This window comes from Siniperca chuatsi, linkage group LG17 (assembly GCF_020085105.1).
Source record: "Siniperca chuatsi isolate FFG_IHB_CAS linkage group LG17, ASM2008510v1, whole genome shotgun sequence".
NCBI classification, from domain to species: Eukaryota; Metazoa; Chordata; class Actinopteri; order Centrarchiformes; family Sinipercidae; genus Siniperca; species Siniperca chuatsi.
The window spans coordinates 2,725,374-2,749,238 of NC_058058.1; the positions used below are offsets into that span (position 1 = coordinate 2,725,374).

At 41.0% G+C, this 23,865-nt stretch overlaps 1 protein-coding gene across 4 annotated transcripts in view; it reads right to left on the reverse strand.

Annotated features, from left to right (window-relative positions):
• Positions 1-23,865, reverse strand: part of LOC122864243 (zinc fingers and homeoboxes protein 2-like) — a 124,056-nt gene that overhangs the window by 10,577 nt on the left and 89,614 nt on the right. For all 4 annotated transcript variants that reach the window (XM_044171511.1, XM_044171506.1, XM_044171510.1 and 1 more), the window contains 2 exons: positions 9,890-13,218; positions 7,627-7,810 (listed from right to left, as the gene is read on the reverse strand). In XM_044171511.1, coding sequence (XP_044027446.1) covers positions 7,630-7,810; positions 9,890-12,885 — 3,177 coding nt within the window. In that variant the 5' untranslated portion in view covers positions 12,886-13,218 and the 3' untranslated portion in view covers positions 7,627-7,629. The remainder of the gene's footprint in view (positions 1-7,626; positions 7,811-9,889; positions 13,219-23,865) is intronic.

Genomic DNA, 23,865 nt, shown 5'->3' on the forward strand with positions numbered 1-23,865 from the left:
CTGGATGAGCTGTGAACAGCTGTTCAATCAGCTGTACAAGCAGACACTGTTACACAACAGCTGATGGGCCAATATGGCCGACAGAGGGTGCGTTTCATTACCCTCACATACACAAACAGCAGAGTATACAAGATGACGGAGGTCTAAAACCACAAAATTCAACAATATTTTTCCAGATTTCCAAACATTTCGTGAATCCGAGGTAACCTAAACAATTACTACACTGAATTTTATGTATAAATTCCCAGACTTCTCAGACTTAAGTAGGACTCTAGTTGGCCCAAAGTTCATGACTCAAGTTCAACTTTAACTTCATGATCCAAAAGAAATTCACTTGTTCAAGGCTGCAAAAACATAAAAAAAAAAACCCAGACAACATATCAAAGAACGCACAACACAATTCATAAAAATCGAATTAGCTTGCCACCGTCAGCTAGCAGCTCTTGCTACAGTGCTACCGGCCCGTACACAGACCAAAGGTCAACTGACCGATCCTAAGCACTGCCTCTTTCCTTCAATGCACCGATCACAACTAAACTCAGACAATCTCGGTCATCTTTCCAGAACAAAGCCTTGGCTGCTGTGTCTACGTTAATGCTATATGTTGAGTGTCGCTGTGGACAGTGTTGCCTTCATTCCATCTCCAAAGCCTAAAACAAATCTGGTTAAATGTCAAAAGTGGATTAAGCTGTGTGGAAAACCTCATAGTCTGTACAATCATAAAGGTCTGGTCAAAGGTAACACTGAAATAAACTCTTCTGCTTAAGTAACTAACCTTGGTTCATGTTTAAAACGCAACGGTAAAAACTAAAAGTAAATGTCACAGAAGTCGCCTTATTGTCGACAGAAAGTTGTCTGACATAGCAACAGTGACGCCGCCATTAACAAGTTTCAATGAAATTTGGAGTATGAAGTGTTTCGTTTTTGGTGCAGGTCCAGCAGTTTTTAAAGGACTATTTTCTCATGAACTACTGCACTGATTTGGACATAAAACATCTGTGTCATGACTGTCACGGTGTGTATTTTGATACAGAACGGCAGATAAGTCTTTTTTTATTTATATAGCCCAATATCACAAGTTACAAATTTGCCTCGGGGTGCTTTACACTCTGTCCTTAGACCCTCGATTCAGATAAAGAATAACTCCCCAAAAAAACCTTTAACAGGGAAAAATGAAACAAAACCTCAGGAAGAGCAACAGAGGAGGGATCCTTCTCCCAGGACGGACTGACAGGAAAGAGATGTGGTGTGTACAGAATACACCAAAATAAAATCACAATATGGACAATCAGGATGACAAAATTCTAGATAAATTGTAAACATATATGAAGAATATAGAAAAATAGATACAAATATTCTGAACACCTTTTTTTTTTTAATTAAAATGTAATAAATTTAAATGTAGAGGCTTGTGCAGGCTTACAGGAGGCATGAGTTCTCTCGGCGCTTTCTAGTTTTATGTACTGATCTTTCTGCCATTTGAATGCACGGCACTGACATCACAGTTTGGTAGAATAAAATACAGGTCTGGTGTAACATTAGGACAGCTTTGGATGATGATGCCCTGAGAATATGTTTCTGGCTGCAAATCAAATATTTTTACTGGAAAAAAAACAACAACTTAAAAAACTCCTTTTTCTTAAAGCCGATGGTACACAATTAAACCCAGTTATTATAATTTTCATTTTAAGATCGTGGTGACCTGGAAACTGGTATCTTTCAGTGTCTGCTGCCTCTGTGTTTTAAATTGTAATGATGACAGGGAGGGAGAAGCACTGCAGCATTTTGGCAATTAAGCCTTCATCTATAAGCTACGACTGTTGATAAGTTATTATGGGACGCTGCGCAGCGCTCTGCTGATTAAATGAAGCCCCGAGCTGCTGTGATTAGTGAGACAGGACAATGGATGACACACACACACACACACACACACACACACACACACACACACACAGACAAGCTGGAGACATCGTACCACATAAATTTGCGCTGCAGGAATTTGTGTTTGCTCCATCAATCCTTATGACTCCTTAATATAATCTGGGCGATACCATCACTCTTTATCAGCATCATCTTGCTGCTGTGACCTCTGACCCCTAACCTGACCCACCCAATGTGTAGGCAAAAAAAAAAGAAAAGAAAAGGTGCTACTATGAACGGAAAGTAACGAGAAAAAAAGAAAAACGTGGAGCCGCAGGCGGAAGATGGAGATAATATTTGTTCTGCTGCATCAGTTTTACATCGCAGCTCAGTCACTCATGTAACATTAAAACAAGCTCACTACAGTTTATAACGGATCTCTTGACAGCATTCGTGTTGGGAAACCAGACCGTGGAACTACTCAAACTGAAGACAGCCGACCAAAATTTCTGACCTGCCAGAAATCCAACCGATCGTCTGAGAGCCAGATCGCTGATCGTTCAGATGATTAATCAGGCGTCGTGACTTCAATCTGCACGTTAAACGACAACCGAGCTTGCTGAAATTCACCCCGATTCTAAAATTTGTCTCCGAATCCGTACAGTGTCTGCCTGGCTTTGACTAAAACTGAAGAAGAAAAAAACTCAAGACTAAATAAGTACAGTAAAGTAAAACAAGCCTAATTTTTAGACCCAGATGCTTAGATTTAACATAATTCAACCATTTAATCCATCTTTTTTCATACAAAGCCTGGTTATTTTATGATTTATTTGCTCCATTCACCTAATATGCATCATCACTTCTTTCTATTTTGTAATTTTTTTTTGCAGCCACCTCTTGGTTATTCATTTCAGTGCTCTTATTTGTAATATTCTCAACAGATATTCATGTCTTTTATCTACCATTTACCTTGGCCTTCTCCCTAAAAGATTAATACAGAATAATATTGGGGGATGTATATTTCATTTTGATAATGTTTTGCATAATGGTTGAATAACATAAGGATAAGTTATGAAGTTTTAATTCCAATTATGAGAGCTGAGTATGAAATGATCTTTTCTTTTTGTATTGTTAAGACACTGCTTTTAACTTCTAGTGTTATCAATATTTTGTGTTGCACTTCTACTTTTTCCTCATATCAGGTTTTGATTATATTCTATTTGTATTATATATTATATATAAATTATTATATTCTACTGCTAATTGTTTGTTTAAAGCTGCACTAATCAATATTTTTATATCAACAATGGATCAAATGACAATAATGTGTAATGTGAAAGGCGTCCTTGTAGTGATGAACCCACAGAAAATTATCACCCAACTCTGCGCTTCCCTTCAGCTCCACAGAGCATTTTAGCCTCTTTAAGCTCATTGTTTTGGTTTTCTGTCCCACAAAATCTGCTCTCATCAACCTGGTTACCAGCCGCAGCAGGCAGCTGTTCTCAGTGATAAACCCGCTGTACACTGCCTGCTCAGCAGCAGACAGCAGACAGACACCGTCAGAGAGCAGCTGGAGAACATAGTGGAGCGTTTAGCAGCTAAAGAGCCAGATGTTTTTCTCAGGAGTTGGTGGAGACCAAACTGGAGCTAAAAGAGAGCGAATATTGAACTTAAATTCATCAGGTGACACAAAAACGACTCCACTGGGATGATAATGTTGTTCTGTGTCTGCTGGATGTTTAAATGGGCAGCTGTTTGCTAACATGTTTACAATAACAACTTTATACAGTATGGTGATGCTGTGTTTACAGCTTGTTCTGCTGCCCTGAAATGGCAAGAAAAAAAACACAAAATCGCTTACACATGCTGTTTTGAATATACATTATATGGCTATTATAAAATAAGTATTGAATAATATGTTCTATTTCTTTATCTTAGCCTTCCAACACAGACGATGTGGCTAACAGTTGCCTTATTTACGCTAAGATATTGCTAACATTTTGAAAACCTGTAATGTGACTTTTTTACTGTATAACTTTTGATATCAAAGATGTAGCAATCTTTTTTTTCCCGTACAGTTCTACTCTATGAATGAATTTTGTGTTTGGTCAAATACAAACAGAAAAATGCAGAGCTGAAAGGAGAAATGTCTTTTTTTCTTTTTATACAAATATAATCTTTGAGGTTGTGGCAAAAGACAAGGTTAGTGTGGTACATACACACAGACACACAAAAAGGTACACACCAAAAACAGTCTTTCGTTTATACATCTATACGAAACAAATCCTATTCAATTTCTCACATTTTCTTTCACCTCTGAAGCAGGAACCTCAGGGAGTCTGAACTGAATAGAAACTCAGAAGAATACCTGATGTTTGATTTATGGGCTTAACAACATCAGAGCTGCATAACTGAAATCAGGTGAGCTGATTGTTACTTCTGTGTCTTCAGTTACTGGCATTCAGTGTAGCAAACCCCGCCCGTCTGGCACTGGAGGAGCTTAAAACAAACACAACTTGAGTCACTAGTCCAGCAGAGATGAGTGCTAAACAGACTGAAGCAGAACTGGAGCAGTTTTTCCATCAACGGTGGATTCCAGCATTCACCTTGCCACAGTCAGTAATCTGCGAGCCAAACCGATTCGGAGAGCAGAACTCAGCCTCCGATGATAACTGGCACCTGAACTGAGCGTCTGGCAGAGCCGACGAGTGTGTGGCCACAGTCAAACTGCCAGAGTTTAGATAGCAGCTCATGTTAATTTATCACCCTGCTCACAAACTGAATCAGATCTACCAAAACAACTCACCACACTCTTCCACCGCCTGTTAAATCTACTGTAACATGGAGTTCTTTTCTTACTGCTGCTAATGTCATTAACTGGCTTAAAGTGACAGCATGTCACTTGTCGCATGTCATGTTTGACATTAAAAGTTAAATTCTTGAATTTCTGTAAAGAATGACTGCTATGCAAATACACCACACTGATGGTGTGCTCAGTGTTTGTAAGTCAGATGTGTGGGACCAAGCAGAGAGGAGGAGGAGTTCATGAGAGCAGCTGCAGCAGACTTTAGAAAATTGGCAGATAAACACTCAATCTGTTTTTGTGTTTTTAGAGAAAGTCAGAATATTTGTACTGATTTCTGAAAGTAGTACTGAAAGTAACCTTGATGATGTCACAGTGATGTCATCAGAGTTGTCTTGGGTTGGGTTAAGAGGCCAAAATTGTACCCAAAAGTCTGGAGATGAGGAGTTTGAAAGATGTGTGCGTTTACCAGGTAGGGAGGCTAAAACAATAGATGCTATCCTATTGCATTGTGGGAACTGTAGGATTCAGTGTTTTGGAGCTGAACACATACTATGGACACATTCCTGGTACATTACTTTGTAACATGAACGCTGTATTTAATTGTCTTTGTCTCTCCGGTACCTGAAGCAGCACACACCCACCAACGCAGTTTTCAGTCTGAACGCCTGCTGAAGGTTAGGAGATCTCAGCCTCAGCTGCTTTGATTTGAACCTTTTTTTTTAATTAATTAATTTATTTTTTTTAAATCTGTCTCTCACCCAACCTTATGAAAGTGCAACACTAAATCGCTGGAAGGCGCCTGTAGTACTGCAATACTTTAGTATTTGATCTTATTTTTTATACCTGAAAGCAAGTTTCTGGCATTAGGATCCATCTTTATTATAGCTGACTTGACCTTGTTTGACCCCCTCTCATGTGATAAAATGTCCCAGTTTCTGCGTCAGGCGGGCCCGCATCACTGTCTTACCAAAATAAGTCAAAATGTCACTTTATATGAGCGAAACGGATCTTTCGTCTTTTAGAAAATCAGATATCTACATAATTCTCCACATATTAATTCATCAATGTAAACTGGACCCTTGTTTCCAAGTGTAATAACATAACTTCAGTGTGCAACATAGTGTGCCGTCAGTTGCTTACTGTTTTTTTCTAACTTTTATATTTAACACTATCGTTACCTTTTGTACTTTTGTTCACATAAAATTAAAATAAAGCAAAATATGTTCTATTTTTACATTGTTATTATGTGTGTGAATGAACTGATTTTATGTTTTTTATGTTTGCAAACCAGATTGCCTGAATACACAAATAAAGTATTTTTGAATTGAACTGAACTGAAGGCGTTCATTAAGTCAGATTCTGGCAGGAAAAAGCAACAAAAAACATTATCAGACATCACTGACAGGATGATTTTTATTTACAAAATCTACAGTTATTGTTGGTTATTTAGAATGCTGCATATTGATTATTGATTTTAGCTGTCAAGTGTTGAGTTTGAAGACATCCAAATGTAGTGACAATCTTTCAAATGTGACGATGTCAGAAGTTGAGTCTCCACCTTGTTTACTGCTGTTTGTCTTGAGGAAATCATTTGAACAGATTCTATTTTGATAAGCAAAAGCTGTGTAGAAACATTAAAACTTTCAATCTTCTGTCAGAACACACAGTAGAGGGAAGAAGCAGCAGACTTTGTCGTCACACTTTGCCCCAGGCGGAGTCTTTTATCTATCAAACTTTACCACACCAGGGGGTCTGCTGCTATTTTAGGCCTCCAATAATGTTTTTTCCCCCCTAAATTTTCCTGAAGTTAGTGTTTGTTGCTGAGCAGTTGTAGCCAAAACTCACACAGCTACACACACAGACGGTGACTGGCTGGAGTTTTGTTTGTTGCCTGGGATCGAGGTGTTGGCTTCGACACTAACAGACTGGGGAGAGGAAGGGAGACACTGGGAACCATCAGGGCCTCGCTGAGTTAAATCACTTCACTCGTTCTACATGTGAAAACCTGCAGCCACAGATTCAGTTACACAGAATAGTCTACAGATTTTTAGAGAGCTGGGTTTTATACGTTAGGACCTTTTTTTAAATGGTAAAACACAAAGAAGTTAAAGACAGGGTTGGGTTTTAAAATTTTAGAAATGCACTGGCAATCAATACGAATTTTGTTTCTAGAAATGTAAGTATTATTTTTGATTTCTATCAAAGGTACTTTGTGGAGTTTTTGACCACTAGTAGCGCTATGGAGCAACGTTTTTACGACATCTGTAAAACTTTTGACAGGACACCTCCAACTGCAAACAAGGTCAATTATTACTCTTTATATTCTGAATGTTTAAACCATTAAGATTTTATGTTTGTAAAACAAAAGCTATTTTAAAGCATGTGATGTCATCCCAATGTAAAGTCTACGGGCAGAGCGGGAACGCACGGGCGGGGCCAGCGCGAGAAAAAGTAATGAGCATGTGCAGCTCTCACTAAGTCATGCTTCTTTCACTACAGATATATTACTCAATCAGAGATGCCCCACTGAAAAACTTAATTCATGCTTCACTTAATTGCTTGAAAGGTCATTTGTCATTTTTGACATTTTATAGAATAAGCAATTAATCATTTAACTAAGAAAAAAATAACACTTGTATTGATAGTGAATGTAATTCAGTCGCAGGTCTAATTAAAAGACACTGCCCTTTTAACGTGTGCAAATAATTTTATCTTTGACATGAATGTACCTTTTCAGAGAATTGTGTGTGCTCAGTGAACTCTGGGCCTTCATCACACATTTTCTCATCACACAATACAAAAATGTAACACTTAATGCACACAAGAAAAACACAAGAAAGTAACACAGACCTTAGCGAAGATCAGAAGTAGAGGGACGTAACCCAAGGACATCTGTTGATCAGCAGACAATGCACCATGACAGAATACATCAACAACAGCAAACCTGACCGTTTTCTCACCGTTTATCCAGTCAGCCTGCCAGACTTGTCCTCCGCCATCTTCCTCTCTCTGTCCAGGAGCAGCTCCCGTCCTCTCCTCGAGTGTCCGTCCTGCAGCCAGCTCCCGAACACCTCCCGCGCTCCTCCCATGACTCCCCCATTCTGTCCCCCGTTCTTTAACTCCGCCGTGTTCTGCTGCCTCAGTCTGTTAAGTCACAGGTGAACGAACAGTTACAGTAAGGGAAACTTAAACTGTGCAATTATGGTGTTCAGATAAGGTACACTGATACTTACCGACCAACATTCAAGTATTGAATCATTACTGGTGATAATTGAAAACCCCCATATGAACGCTACACTGGGTACACTGGCTGGTGTTTCGTTTTAAAGGTTCCCTGTGTTTTTGATCATTAGTGGCGCTATGGAGAAAAGTTTTTGTTTTTTGGCTATGAATATATTTATTTGTTTGTATCTCTTGCTCTCCTAGCACAAAGTCACATTTTTATTGTAGTGTTCTTACAGCTCTTGTATTTAATTTTGCCTTTGAAAAGACATAATGTATCAGCAGACACAGTCTATATGGAAAGTTGTATTTATTATACATTTAGTCTCCTAGCAGTCTATCCCCAGTTATGAATCGTTTCTCGGACCACCATGTTTTTGCTGACAAACATGAGACAACATAATGAAGTTAAGGTGTAACTAATTTGGCATTGCTTTAATTCTAACAGATAAAGGAATAGGATAAGGACTTCTTTATCCGAATCGAGGGTCTAAGGATAGAGGGTGTCGTATACTGTACAGATTGACAAACATTTTTTTGTGATATTGGTCTATATAAATAAAATTGACTTGACTTTACTAAAAATCACAGATTCACAAATCATTTCTGAAATCTGTTTTTTTAAAAGGTATTTTGTTTTTCAGGATGAAAGGGAACTGTCAATTATTTTTTGATATTTAAGCGACTGAGGTGATTGCTCACAATCAGATTTAACACAAGTGGGTCATAAGTGGGACATTTTTAAAAATTATAATGAGGAGAACCTAATAATCAAAATAATTAAATTCTGAAGGAGGACATTCTCTTCATGTAATGTGAACTCTGAGACACTAAACCAACTGTAACAATCAAAAAGGAGCCCATAGATGAAAACAGCCCTGTGATGAAAACTGGGACTAAATATAATATTTAACTGTTAACTCTTATGAGAGGTGAACCCTCCCAATCTGATCCCTGCTGACAGTCTATAGCAGGTATAAGATATTTTCACTGCATTTACCGCAAATGAACAACAAAAACTTTGCATTAATTCTCATGTTGTCTGTACATTGTACATCACATAGCTTTGTTGTGTTCATAAAACCAACGAGAGCCAGAAGGATTTCAATGTGCCGTCAGTGCAGGTTCATACTGTGGTGCTTTTCAAAGAGTGAGCATGAACCCAGAGCTGACTCATGGGAAGAATAAAACTCTTGCCCAAATTATTGTGGAGATATTGGTTTCCAACCTAATGGCTCTGTTATTTGGCCAAAGATGTCCCAAGTTCCTGGAAGGGAAGGCAGACTAAATAAAGTCCTGTACATTTGTAGGTTAATGTTCTGAAAACAATGTTAATGTGTCAACTACAAAACAACAGCACAAACCCCTTGAGGGGAAGCCAACATTTATTTTGGATGCACAGGTCACCACAGAAGGTGTCAATGGGTAGAACCGAAACAGAGAGTCTAAGGAGAGAGGTGGTTACATGCTGTACACATTGTAAAGCCCATTGAGGCAATTTTGTGATTTGTGATTCTGGCCTGTATAAATAAAATTGATTTGACTTGACTCTTTGCTCAATTGTTGGTCAAACCCACTGTATCATATTCATTTCCATCTCTATATTAGACATGGAAGAGGAGATGGTGATAAAGAGAAATAGGTGAAATATTGAAAGTAAAAGAGCAGCTGCACTTCAATATCATGAAGATGATCCAACATGTTGTAGTTGTCAGTGTAGGATTCATGACACTATGCGGTTTGGTGTCTGATTTGCTGTGTTCCTTAGCCAGTGGTGGTAAATTATTCAGTATATAAGAATCTCCAAATTCTACCTTAAGTACTCTGTCTTCTTAATGGATCAAGTGTGACTAACAATGGAAGAGGATTGTTTCCCACTCAAATTTAAAACGCCTTCACTAATGCCACTTAAAGGCCCTTTGAAGGCCCATTAAAACAAAATACATGTAGAAAAAAAACTTTCAAATAAATATGGTGGAAGCCTGAAAATGAATACTGTACCTGCCAGCAAACCTGTCTTGGAACTCATCGTGCTGTTGACTGCTGAGGCTGTTAGCGCGCTGTTCCATTAGCCAGCCCAACTCAACCTCCAACACCTTACTGCTGTTGTTGTTTGTTAGGTCTCCTTCCTGACAGCGTTGGATGATGCTGGGGGGAGCGTTTTCAGGAGAGCGCACAGGTGTCCCCTGCCCTCCATTCACTCCATTATTGTGAAAAAGTTCTGTCAGCTCCATGCTGCCGCTCTGCAGCCGGCTATCATTGAACCAGCGAGGGAGGTCAGTGCGAGCCAGTCCTGTCCGACCCTCCAATTGGCTGAACTCCTCAGGGGAAGGCCACCGTGTTTGAGCAAAATCGTCCTTGAGGAGTGCCAGGGATCGGCTGTCGGGAGGCACTGAACAGGAATTCGGGTTTGGGATGGAGGGAGAAGTGGTGCTGGGAGCAATGATAGGCAGGGTGGAAGAGGGTGGAAGAGGGCTTTTAAGATGGCCCACACCGGTGCTTGGCTTGTGAATCCCATTCAGCTGCAGAGTTTGGTGTTGCTGTTGCTGTTGCTGCTGATGTAGTCGTTTCTTGGTGATGGCAGCGATGCCACCGGCACCAATCTTCCTAGTGCCCATGGAGTTGAGAAGGGCTTGTTCCAGGTTGTCGCGTAGTGCACGGCGCTCCACAAACCAGCTGTCGATTTCCTGGTGAGACAGGTGGGTGGTGCCTGCCAGATTGTCCACATCGCTGTGTGTGGGAAAGCTGTTCCTCAAGAAGTTCTCCTCCAAGATCTTTAGCTGTTCCGCCGTCTTTCCTTTCATTCTCTCCAGCAAGGGGAATTGGGTCAGCACTGAGGACTTTTGCTGAAAGTCTGGTTTCAGAGATACTGGCGGCTCACCACCATCCATATGCATGACTCCATTGTTATGAGTAAGGGAGGTTTGATCGTGGAGCCATTTGCTGTCTGTGTGAGATGTCCCATTGGCCTCTGCCAGAGGAGTGAGTACCTTGTCTCCTCTGGGGTAGCTGGCTTTCAGCTCCACTCCTTGCTGCTCCTTTAGTTTCTTGCTATCCAAAGGGAACCCAGGAATCTGGGACGAGGCTTTAGCAGGAGCACGAATGGACTGGATAATGGTTGGCCTCCTTATCTGTGGGGTAATAAGTGGAGGGGAGTTTTGCAGCTTCAAATCAGCAGCTGACAAAGTGTGTGTATTCGGGTGCTTTTCTTTGGAAGTGATTGGCGAAGTAAGAGGAAAAAGTAACGGATTTTTAAATGAAGGGGCAAAAATAGGCGGGGGAACTATCATTGGCCTTGTTAAAGACTCTGGAAAGACTATGGAGGGCAGCGACACCACTGGCTTTGTTTTGGGATTTCCTGACGTTGAGAGAATCTTCCCTTTGGACAACAAAGATGGTGATGACGACGATGATGGTGGTGGCATTAAAGGCACAGTAGCGGATGTCCTCTTCATCTCTGCAGTGACCAGAGGAACTGCTACAGGTCTCTTCATCTCCATGGGAACAGGAGGCGGAGCCATTGGGAGGCGGTCTTTCAGAGGAGGAGGGGGTGGAGGAGGAGCCATTAGTCCCCTGTCTTTAGGGTCGCCAGAATGGGGGGCGACTGCCATGACGGGCCGCTTAGACTCAGGGCCGAACACTGTCGTCAGGTGTGTTGGCAGGCATCGTTTAAGGCTGGAGCCAATGGCAACTCCAGCAGGAGTGTGTGTGGTGGTGACTACACTTAACCCATTGGACACAGTTGTCCGGACATGACTTGGATGCCCGACTGTAGTGTGGACAACGGGCTGCTGGGAGGATTTGGCAGATGGCTGAGAGATGCGGCTTGTAGGCAGGACGGTGAACGTGTGATGGGCAGGAGGGATGGAGCCATTGAACATCTTCTTCCTGGCTTCTTCCACCTCCTCTGGGGACCAGGTGATGCCTTGCTTCAGCCGCTGGGTGGTGAACCAGACTTTGATCTGTTCCTCCGGGTGCTTGGAGGCAGCTGTCAGCCACGACAGCTCAGCATGTGTTGGGTAAGGAAACTTGTTAAAGGAGGTGATCAACGTCAAGTTGTCATCTAAAGAAGGGTTATATTTGGTGGTGTTCAAGGGAACAGCTATTTTTGGTACAGAGTTAAAGTTGGGTGGGCGCTGGAGCATAGGGGTGACATGGGAGAGCCCTTGGAGGATGGTAGGTTCAGGGATGATGACTGTTCCGTTGATGTTCACTGCTGTGATTTGATCCTTCTGGATCAGGCCGTCCAGCTGGCTTTTCAGTTCGCTCCCTCGATAGAGCGACTGGATATTGTTCGGGGTTTTCACTGTGGTAGATATGCAAGGTGGAAACATAGAACTGCTGTTGCTTTCACCCTGTTCATTTGTCACTTCGCGTTCAACTGAATTGTCTTTGCCTTCGATTGTCTGCTCTAAGATAGTCTGATTGTTCATTTTTATCCTCTTGAACTTGAAATTTGTCTCGCCTGGGTGCTGGCTCTCATTGTGCCCTGTGAGCGAGTCAAACTTCTTGGTTTTGAAGTTGCATACAGCACAGAGGTACAATGGATTGAGTATGACATTAGGGTGGCTGGAGTCCACATGCTCTTTAAAGTCATTCAGGTTCTGCGTTGAAAACGGGCAGTATTTGCACTCGTAGCCTCTGGGCTGCTTTTTCTGGGATGCCGGGTCAGATTCAACCCCCCTGTCTTTCTCATCTCTGGCTTCTACATCTTCAATGACAGGGGGTTGGTCTTTTTTACCCAACTGCTCCTCTTGTTCTAATGGCTCAGGATTCTGGTTTTCCACTGGTTTTGGAAATGTCTGCTGGTCTGGATTCTCCTGCTGGGGGTCTTGACTCTTTTCTGCAGATTTAGATTCTGACTGTTCTTTTTCTGTCACATCATTGTCAGTCAATATTCCCATGTCCATTACCTCCTCTGGGTCATCTTGCTCTTCAGGCAGGTCGCTAATGACCCGGACCATGCAGGGGGTGGAGGACTTTCTACGACTGGACATGATGGCTGCTGCTGGTGGTGGTGATAATGGTGGTGCTGGTGTTGCTGATTGTGTTTAAGATACTGTGGTTTTTGGCTGCTGCTGCTGGTGCTGGCTGAGGACGTCAGTGTGTCAGTTTTTGCGTGGACCTTACTGGGGTGGGTCGGAGCCGATGGTTGTGGATACTGGTAGGTGGGTGGAGGTGGAGTCTCCAGCGTGCGAGAGGGAGGGCGTGAAGCGGCTGACGGCGCCGGCCCAGGACCGGTTGTGCAGTGGCGTCTCCCGCTCACTGGCAGTGTCAGCTACCAACCTGGGCGTCATGGGAGGGCATCACAGACAGCAGCGGTGCTCAAGCTGCGTAGAGACAAACACAGAGAGAGAAAATTACATGTTAATATTGTTTGTGTTCAGTGAGCTGCAGCCACTGAACACAAACCACAGGGGAAACACTAAAAGCAGAGAAAAATACATGTTAAAAAAACAGAGCGAGAAGTCATATTGATATTGTTTGTGGGTGAAGTGTTGTGCTGAATTCACTCAGACTAAGACAAAGAATGGGAAAAATGCATGATGGGCAATGACAGAAGGGGAAAAAATAGATAAATTGCACTTTTGTAAACAAGCAAACTACACTTTTGGTTGAAACATTCTATTTATTTGAGAGATATGAGATCAACATAGTACCAAGGATAAAATACAACAACATCAACAGAGATTTTTATTCTTATTGGAGTCACTTGTACTGAAAATATATGCACTGTGCTGTACTATTATCTGCTTTGGATCAAATGTTCCTTCAAAGACAGTAAATTGGATATGAAGCAATAAACTTAAAGCCCCTGAAAAAAAATCTGATTTAAAGTATTTCTCTACAACATTAAATATATATGACTAAATAAGCAACAAAGCTCCTAAAGTTTCAAGAGAAAAAAAAACATCTTTAGGTATTATTCATAAAGCAGAAGCTTTAAAAACGCAGTTAATCTGCTTCATCAGAACTGGGGTGCAGTTTTAACAGATTTAGTTGACAGTGGCCTGGCAACATAAGAATAACATAAACCCCAAAACTGACATCAGATGTTGATTCAAATATTGTAAATCCTGATTGGTGCACAGAAGTATGTGACATCAATAATTCCTGTCTAAACTAGGTGAGTTAAACAGAAGGTAAAGCTACACAGTCTTGTTGCTCGGATGCATGCATTTATTAACACACCACAAAATTGTCTTGACTTGACTGGATGAGAAGTATTTTTGGAAATGAAGATTAAAAACTGGATAAATACTGGATTGCAGAGGCTGATACCAATATCAGTATTTGGGGGTTTAAAAAAAGGTGAATTTGTATTTTTTAAAACAAACACAAATGTAGACTTTTTGGACAAGGCTCCATCCAATTGGATGGATCCAATTGGATTGTTAAAGAGTTGTGACAAAGATATGTAAGGGGTAATGTACAGTGAGCCAGTCATCATTGCGAAATTCACCCCGACAGGGTGATGCAGGACTTATTACACATATATTTACTAAAAAAATCAATAATTTGACACCAAATATTAATTTAATTGATTTAAAAATTAGACTCCAGAGTCTATGATCAGAACTGTGTCCATAGCAACGGTCTGTTATTCATAACAGCGGTCTGTTATTCATAACAGCGGTCTGCTCTTCACAAATAACAGACAGTAGAATGCCGTAATTGACCAATCAGAATCTAGTATTCAACAAAGCCGTGTAATAAGTACTGATATTTCACAGATGAACAGCATACTTTAGACTTGAAACAATTTGTCGATTAATCAGTCAATCAACAAAAAATTGATCTGCAACAATTTAGATATTAAACCTTGTAATTTACTTAAATATCAGTTGTATAATACTCATAATATCAGTGTGTCCATGTATCTGCTAGGCTGTATTTGATAAATTCAGAAGGTCACAAATGGGGAAATCTTGGAAATATACTGTATCTAAGATATACCGTATATATGTCTGTATAGAAAAACAGAGAGCACATATAAGAAAGATATTGATAAAGTGATTGTCCATAATAACAAATATAGCCTCTGTCGCTGTTCTGGTTGTTACGCAACTCTACATCACAGATGGGAGGTTTCGCTCTGGATAAGCAACATGACATTTTGCTTGCACGCTCTCTCTCTCCTCTAAAGTCCAAGCCAGGTTTCTGTCTCGGCGCTCGTCCTAAACATCACAGGAGCTTCATCAGGTCCAGCTTAATCAGACGCTGGCAGATCACAGCGTTTGCTGACAAAGCCAAAGCCAGAAGATAAAAATAAAGCGAGTCTGACAGACAACTTGGAGTGAGGCGCCGTGCCTGAAAATTACGATGAATCCGAGTGCCACTTAATCAGGGCACGCTGTTCCAGGCCAATCACATGTAAATACAATACATTCAAGAGTCCACAGCAACTACAAAAGGCAAAAAAAGTCTCCAAACTCCAAACCCCATTAAAAAGACATTAAGTGCCTTTCATAGATTCGAGCAAAGACAACTTCACAGGATAATTACCCTGTAATCATGTAATAAGAGAGACTCAGTGATGAGATCTCCTGACAGCTATCATCTACACAATGGAACTGAGAGAGCGAGGTAAAAAGAGATGGAGAGAGAAAAGAGAGAGAGAGTGGGAAAGACAGGTATGAATAAATATGAGAAGAGAGGGAGAAAAGGGTAAAAATAAAAAGAGGACAAATGGAGAAAGCAGGTAAAAGAGAGAGAGGGAGAAAAACTGATATAAAAAGAGAATGAAAGACAGTGGTGAAGAAGCACAGAGATAAAGGGGGAAGAGAAAGAGGGGAGAGTCTAAAAACTTCCAAGCTGATGAAACATAACAGGCACAAAGCAGAAGACGTTTTAACTAGGCCATGGCCTGGCAGACAGAAGAGAGAGAAGACAGTAAAAGAAAGAAGACGACGACGAGGGAGAAAAGAAAGCAGATAAACATAAAGAGGGAGGAGAAAGGGACAACAGAGCGTTTAAAGAGGCAGAAAAAAGGAGACAGTGAGAGAGAAAAGATAAACAAAGCAGAGAAAAAAAAGAGGACAATAGGCAGAATCGAAAGTAGATGAAGAGGACGAAGGAGAGAAGAGGAGGAAGAAAGCATTTCCATTTGACAGAAAATTTTAAACGGAAAGCTGAAATATTAAAAAAAATAACAAGATAAAATGAGGTTTTGGTGCATTTTCAATCAGCAAAGTTGAAGCTTTGAAAAGGTGTCCCAATCATTTGGGGGGAAAAAACACATTTGCCAGAAAAATTGAGAGTATTTCAACACTTAATTAGTATTGGGCAAGCTGTTATTTGTCCCAAGTGTCACTTAATGTTGGACATATTTCATGCTCTCACTGCCTTGATCAGCTTTTCACCGCCTGCACTGGAGACATATTTTATAGCTTCAGAGTATCCAGAGTCCTGTTTGAATTGTTGCATTGTGCAATGAGACTGAACTAATCCTATGTTATTATCTATCTCATGCATTTACATTGCTGTTTACTGCACACTTCAACTAATGAGATTCCCTAAGCAGGTAAGCATATAAATAATGTGATCGACAAGAGCTGAAATCGATTAATCGATTGACAGGAAATAAAATAACTGTTCAAGTCATTTATGGTGTGGTTATTGAACCTCAATAATTCTTGAGAAGCGACTGATGTCTTGAGAAGCATCTGTGAGGTCTTCACCCGTTTTGAAACAGACATGTAAAACCTACCCGAACCTGGGACCTGAAGGCAGTCAACCCCGATCCGAAAAGACATTAGGGCGATTGAACCCCATCCACTATGCAGTGGACTTGGACAGACCCAAAAACAGAGAACACCAACACTGGAAGCAGCATGATGCTCCATCAATTAACAAGCAGTCGAAAACAGAAGAAACACCTGTCATTTTTCCTGCACTTCACAGTTCACACTCTCCGTCTCTCTCCAAAAACCTGCGGCAATATAACAGGACCCTACACGACCTGATCATTTATACAGTAAACGGAATATAATTTTGGACCTGGCCCAACTCAGGTCCTGAGTCAGGTCATTACTAGGAAACGAGAGGACCCGAGAAGACCTCTAGTCAGAAGCACCGGGCATTGAAAACTGTCTGGAAAGCTGGAAAGTTGCCATCAAATGTTTTGCCAGATATTTAGGCTTACTTTTCTAACTTAAAAAAAAAAAGTTAGACAAAGTTCTTTATTTCTATATCCTTTAGTCCCCAGGATGTGTCAAGCACCATAAACACTGGATCCTGCATTTCCCAAAATGCAACCCTGATGACATCCTCTTTTTTGTTCAGTCTTCCTGACATAGAAGACATTATACAACAGTTCCCACAGGCCAAGCTCTCCATCTTCTAAAACTTTGTGTGAGATTGATGATGTGCCCCTTTAACACTGATACATTTGCTGGTTCCAGCATCTAATAAATGAGGATGTCCTACTTTTCTTGGTGTATAATTGTAAATTGAATGTTTTGGACTAAAACAAAGCAATTTAAAGAGTTACTTAACAGTAAGTAACCTTTTTATGAGTTAGTAAATTATATATAGTCACTATTATGCTATCAATTGATTATGGTCGTAGTTTATAGTCTACATATTCATTGCTACAGCAGTTCTTTAACTTTATCCAGCCAAAATCCAGTGATGTTATCTTCCAGACCACCAAAAAAAATCTGACGTTGCTTTGTACTCCACGCCCCCCAAAGTACAAGCCAGTAATATTCAGTCCAATCTGGGCCACACCCCCCTTTCAAGACATAAAATTTATTTTTATTTAACTCTCGGTTGTGTGGCCGAGTTTTATTTCTTTCTTCCACAGAAGGTGGAAACCCAGGTATTACACATTCAGAATTCATAAAACCATAGTTACATATGCAACTCTTTGTGGTCAATGCAACCGACAGTACATTTTGAAGTCAAAGGGGGCGTATTCAAGCTAAAATGGATGTTAAGTTGCTCTTTAAAGATGTCACCTTGGGCTCGGAGAAACTCTAACCAACTGATTTCTCAATTAAAAAAAAATTAAATGTATAACTAATAACAATAATCATTGCCTGTAGCCTTAATACTGACCAAATTCTAACAAATAATGCAATTTCCATTCATATTTTTGAAACCCTGCTGCTGCCAGAGGTGAAGTGGGAAAAGGCAGAGAGGCCAATGGAAAAAGGAAGATAAAACAACAGGAAAAAGAAAAGAGTGTAAAAGGAGTTGAAGAGAAGAGAGTACATGTATAGGAAGACGTGGAGGGAGACGAGTGTGTAGGAGCCAAAGAAAAAGAGAAGAAAATACAGCAGATCAACAGGAAAGAGGTTGAAGGAAAAGGACAAGAGTGTAGGAGGAGAGACAGAAATCAGACGTACAGAGAGAGATGGAAGGAGAGAAAAGAAAAGAGGAAACTGAAAAAGAGAGTTTAAATGAACAGAGAAAGATAGAGGAAACAGACTGGATGATGTCAAATAAGAAGCGTAGACGCAGACGGAGCTGCAGGCCGAAGCATTTTACTCGAGCTGCGATGCCGGCCTCGCTTCGTGTCGATGAGGAGCAGCGCTGCCTCTGCCAGCTCCAGAAAGAAAAGGGAAGAAAAAGGGGAAAAAAAACCACAACAGTGTCATGTTTTGTTGCATCACTGGATCGGCCTCGAGGACTCCGGGCCAACTTCTGACGAAGGGAGTCATATGCCGCTTGGCTGCGTCCAATTTTGACGGGCTCAGCTCGCCTCCACGCATCCTTGTAATTACTTGTACAGTATTTGTGTACAGGGGATTGTTCAGAGCACGGTAGAACTCCGTAATTATGTAGAAAATAATAAAACTGCAGCAGTGATAACAGTGATTTGCAAATTGCAAAGCATTTTCCTTTTGAGAGGCAGGTGAGATTGGTCCCTCAACCGAAAAAAACCCAAACCTCTGTCCCTTTCTTTCACTGACATGATTTTTCAAGGTTAGCACCAATAATTATAGATTGATGTGACATTCAGTAACTTTTTATTTCCTCTTTTTTTTTGCCATGTAAAGATTTCCCCCCAGTATTCCCCTCTTCTAAATCCTCTCGAAGCCAAATTCAGACCAGGATGGGACACCAAAACTCCCCTGTGAAAGTGACACCAAAGTAACTCGAGTGAATAGGCCTGGGTGAGGGAGGGTTCATTGCAGGTTTTATAGACACTGATGAGGAAAAACATATCAGATTTTCTCCTCCATCAAGGGCAAAGCAAACCATCAGTCTAACCACAAACTGTATCCATCCATCTATCTGACTGCACTGTAGGCAATTCAGTTTGCATGTCGAGTCAAACAAGGGCATACCGGAGAGAAAAGGGTGTCGAGGAAGCCATAAAACAACTCGGAGACAAAAAAGAAGGTAATGAGGAAATATCTTGGGAAATGAAATGACAAATTAGGAGGACAAAAGGAAGATCGGAAGGAGCCAAGTGTGCTAATAGGAGGGGTTAAAGACGTTTTACTGGAACAAGGGCAAACTGGAGGGGACGAGGGCTCACAGGGAGGGAGACAGTGTACATTTCGGCACAGAAAAGGAGCCACTGAAAACAAATTCCACCAATGCTCATTTTGTGGTTACCAGGGGGTCTGAATTAGGGTGGCCTGGCAGTTCATAAATCATCCTGCAACCAAAAGCTTAGGGATGCACCCACCAATCTGACTCTCTCTCTCCCCCAATACCAATTCCAATACCCAAACTCATCATCCTATATCGGGTACCGATCCAATACCAGTGCTCTTTTTTCCCCTGAAATGTAGACTCTGTAAACTGTGTCTCTGTGTCGAACGTAGAAACATCATACTTCTATGTGTAAGGTAAGGTAAGGCTGAACTACACATCAAACTGTAAGTGGGGTCATTCATACACTGTCCTTTAGGTTTGTGCAAGTTTTAATTATAGCCTAAGGTTTTTGAAATTGCATGTTACAATGCATCAACTGCATTAGGACTGCTGGTGTTGTGTACAGAGAGTCTACAGAATAGACAGATCAGAGTGGAAAACGCCTCACTGAACGTAATTACATGTTTTTAATCTCTTTACCAAACCACTTCAGCTGTGAGTGGCTCCTTACAAACCAAAACCGACCTGTAACAATCTCGCTCCTTTGTCATGTTCTTAACTCCAGTTCCTAAAAGTTTGTTGTTGATTAGATGTAAACATCAGTTGGTGCGACTTTCATATCATGGCTCCAGTTCTGTCATTATCCTGAAAACCGTCTTCCGAAACAGTGCCAATGGGCCTTATCGGTGGCCTCTTATCGATGATGGCCTTTTTACAAGCTTCTGACGCAGCTGCTGAGGATGAGTGCGGCAGAGGTTGCACAGGTGACGTTGCTCCACTCGTCTCTGGTGCCTCCGCTGCCTCACCCAGGTAGCAGCGAGCAGGCGAGTCCTCAGGTTTGTTGTGGTTGCAGGGCAAGACTGCTGCTTTTTACAAAGTCTGTAAACAGCCTTATCTTTGTTGGCAATTTTGCCATCTACGGTGTAAAACCCAAAATATTTCCACACACTGCCTCTCAGATGCTTCTGTGTAGTAATTATAGATCAGCATGGTTTTGTTCGCTAGTGTCCTCCTCCATTTATATTTATTGGCTCACTTTACTGAATGGTCAATAGGGCTGCAATAGTTCAGGCTGAGAGTGAATTTTAAGGCAAACTACTTCAAACTATCTGTTGCGCTTATAGAATGTAAATTTTGAATGCGAACAGGTCATTACAGTTTGAATTAATTTTTTTTCCCCCCACAATCATCAAACAAATGTTGACAATAAGTGACAGCGCTAGTTGTCAGCACTTCCGGTTTCACAGTAAAGGCCTGCCACTGCTTTCACATTAAAATGCATTTATTGTGAAGCACGTACAAAACCTTTCCGAATCATTTGCTCACAACAATAAATGAACGGGGCAGAACAGAAAACTGTATTTAATGTGGACAGTGCTCGAAACGAAGGATGTCACGTTGTCCCGGCGACAATAAAATTAGCACCTGGGACACAAAGATACGGCGTCTGGGACAATTCTGGAGCACTAGAGAAACTTACAAATGAAATTATTACGTTTATGCGTCATGGAATATATATCATTTTAATTGTTATGTGTTCAAATTCAAAAAACGCGAGCTCTATGTCGCGTCACACGCGCGCTTACACACACAAAATCAATCAGAGACCAGTATTGCCAACTCGGCGACCTTCTCGTTAGATTTAGAGACTAAATCGACCCTCTTAGCGACTTTATTTCTAAAAAGCGACTAGCTACACATTTAGTGACTCAGACCCATCAAGGAAAACGCAAGAAATGTAATTTCTCAGTGTAATCGCAGTCCTCGGCTTCTCTGCCAACAGCGCCGGGGCTCGTCTGAGTCAGTCAGGTTCGAGCTTCTCACTCTATCTCACCAGATCTCTCGATTAAAGTGTTTCTTTAGCTTGTAAATATTTAAATAGTTCGTTTGATCTTCTCTCTCCCTTTGTAGATTTTTTTTTAATTCTATATTTCAAACATCTGATGTGCCTGTAGTGAGTTTGTGATTATTTCGCTAAATAATAATAATAATGTTCGAAGTGTGTGTAAGTTTCCATCACCGTTTACCAATCAGAAACAGGTTTGCATTTGCACTGCAGTTTGCAGTGATGCATTTATTGACCAAACTCAACCAATGACTGAAAGAATAATGAAAACTGACTGTAGCCAAACGCCTAGGGTGATTTCAAGTGCAGAGAACAACTAGCAGGACTTCCATGGCGGACCAGAGTTAGTCAATGAAGTGATGCGAGTTACTGAAACAAAGTTATTAAACTAAATATATTATGTAGAATGGAAAAAAAAAGAACTTCAATTTGGGACAATGGTTAAGTCTGGGACGGTTGAAAGCAGAATTTGGGACAGTTGTGGGACACTGAGGAAAAAAGTACATTTCGAGCCCTAAATGTGGAACGGTCAAGTCTGGCGGATTTCAGACAGATTTCATTGCTGAAACGCCTGGTGAGCCTGCATATGGGCCCCTGACTTGCTAATGAGCCCTTGAGCAAGACATTGGAACCCTACCTACAAATCTCACTGCAAGTCCTCCTGCGTAAAGTGACTAAAAGTCAGGATAGGACGGTGACGTGTAACTGAATGAACAAGAACAACAACCAGGGACTGAAGGAACGACTGAAGGTTATGAGCTTTCTTTCTAGGCGGTGTCGCTTGGAAACTAAAAGCGTCCTTGTTTTGGAGTACCCGTGACCCCCCTCCTCAGGCACACAGTCATCATGCACAGAAACTGCCAGCTGCATGTGTGTGTGTGTGTATGTGTGTCTGTGTTTCAATGTAAGTGTGTGTGGGGATGCTAAATGATTGATCAAAGGATGCCTTTGTGTGGGCACCTCGTGGTGCTAATGCATCATTAACACAGCTGGTAGTATGACCCAGCTCTTCTGAGAGTGCCAGGCTATTTCCAGCAGCTTCCTCTTAAGCTTATAGAGATCCAAATCTTACTCGTGTTATATAAGAGTTCTGCGAAACCTACTGAAAGGACGTCATGACTAGTTTTACCTCAGGTTATTTTAGCTGGCCCTTTTACAGGAGGGGAAAGAGGCCTGAATTTTAACTGGTAACTGCACTCTGTAGGAATTACTGACATGGGACTGAAATTACGATCTTGTTACGATGAAAATGCTAATAAAAATTCTGGCACCAGACAGTCAGAGAATAGCAGCAGTAAGCAGGGGTGTATATTATTTCACTGAGGACCCTCTGGAAGCCCTGTAGGGACTCTGATTGGGTGCCAGCGCCCCACGTTGGGAACCACAGACCAAGGCCAAATGGCACTTATAGCATTAGATAACTTAGCGTTAAATGGCAGCAGAGCTAAATGACTGATGGATCTTGTGAGGCAAGTTGATGTGCTGATGAGAACAAAGCTGGCTTTTCATTGGCAGAGAGCCTTGAGAGAGTTTTAGGTTTCGGGTGATTGGCCGGATAATTGGAGCGCTGCTCTCAGCCTCACGCAGACGACGTGTGTCGAGATGGCCAAACTCTTGTATCGTTGAGTATCTCAAGGTCGAGCCTGCAGAGCTGAATATGAACTACATCAATCAATCTATTCATCCCTCCATCACTGCCACCCTCCATCGCTAATGTCTCATTTACGCACTTTTCTTCCATGAGTCCTGACTTCACATCACTGAAGCCTCTGCTCTGTATGTTCACTGTGTGTGAAGAGACAGGTATAACTGCTCTTACAGAGATAAGAACAGATAATGATGGAGAGACGGTTAATAATTTTTTTTATTACTGTAGATAATTATCTGTCAGTCTTAGTGATATTTAACGGAATTTTTTAGCATTACATTTAGCAGCATCAGATCTTTTAAAAGGCATTACTAGTGTACATTTACACACACACGTTTAATCAATCAATTAATGAATCTATTAATTAAATTAATAGATTAATTTTCAAGCAAAAATGCCAACATTTCTCTGGTTCCAGCATCTCCTATGTGAGGATTTGCTCCTCTTTTTTGGGGGGTTTTAGACTGTTGGTCGGACAAATCAAAACACTGGAAGACGTCATCCTTGGGATCTGGGAAATTGTAATGTAATTGCATTTTCCAATATTTTTTTTGGACATTTTATAGACTAAAAGTTTAATTTATTCATTTAAAAAGTATGTCTATGGATTATTTCTATGAAAATGAAAATAATTGTTAGCTGCAGCCCTACTTTATTAATATTCGCAACATACATTACTGTCGTATTCTAAGTTTTTTTAAATGTGTTTTTCCATCTATTTCTGTTCTGTATGACTTCAGCTTGTACAGACCTGAAACTTGCTTGAGGCCAGTGAAGAGCAAATATCTGCATTTAGTCACATTATTATTACGTGTTGATGGACTGCAGACTTTTCAAATCAACCTGCATTTAATTCAAACACTGATAACATAACTTTGACAACAATGTGATGCTCACTGTGGTTGATTATCTATCTGAAGCAAGTTTCAT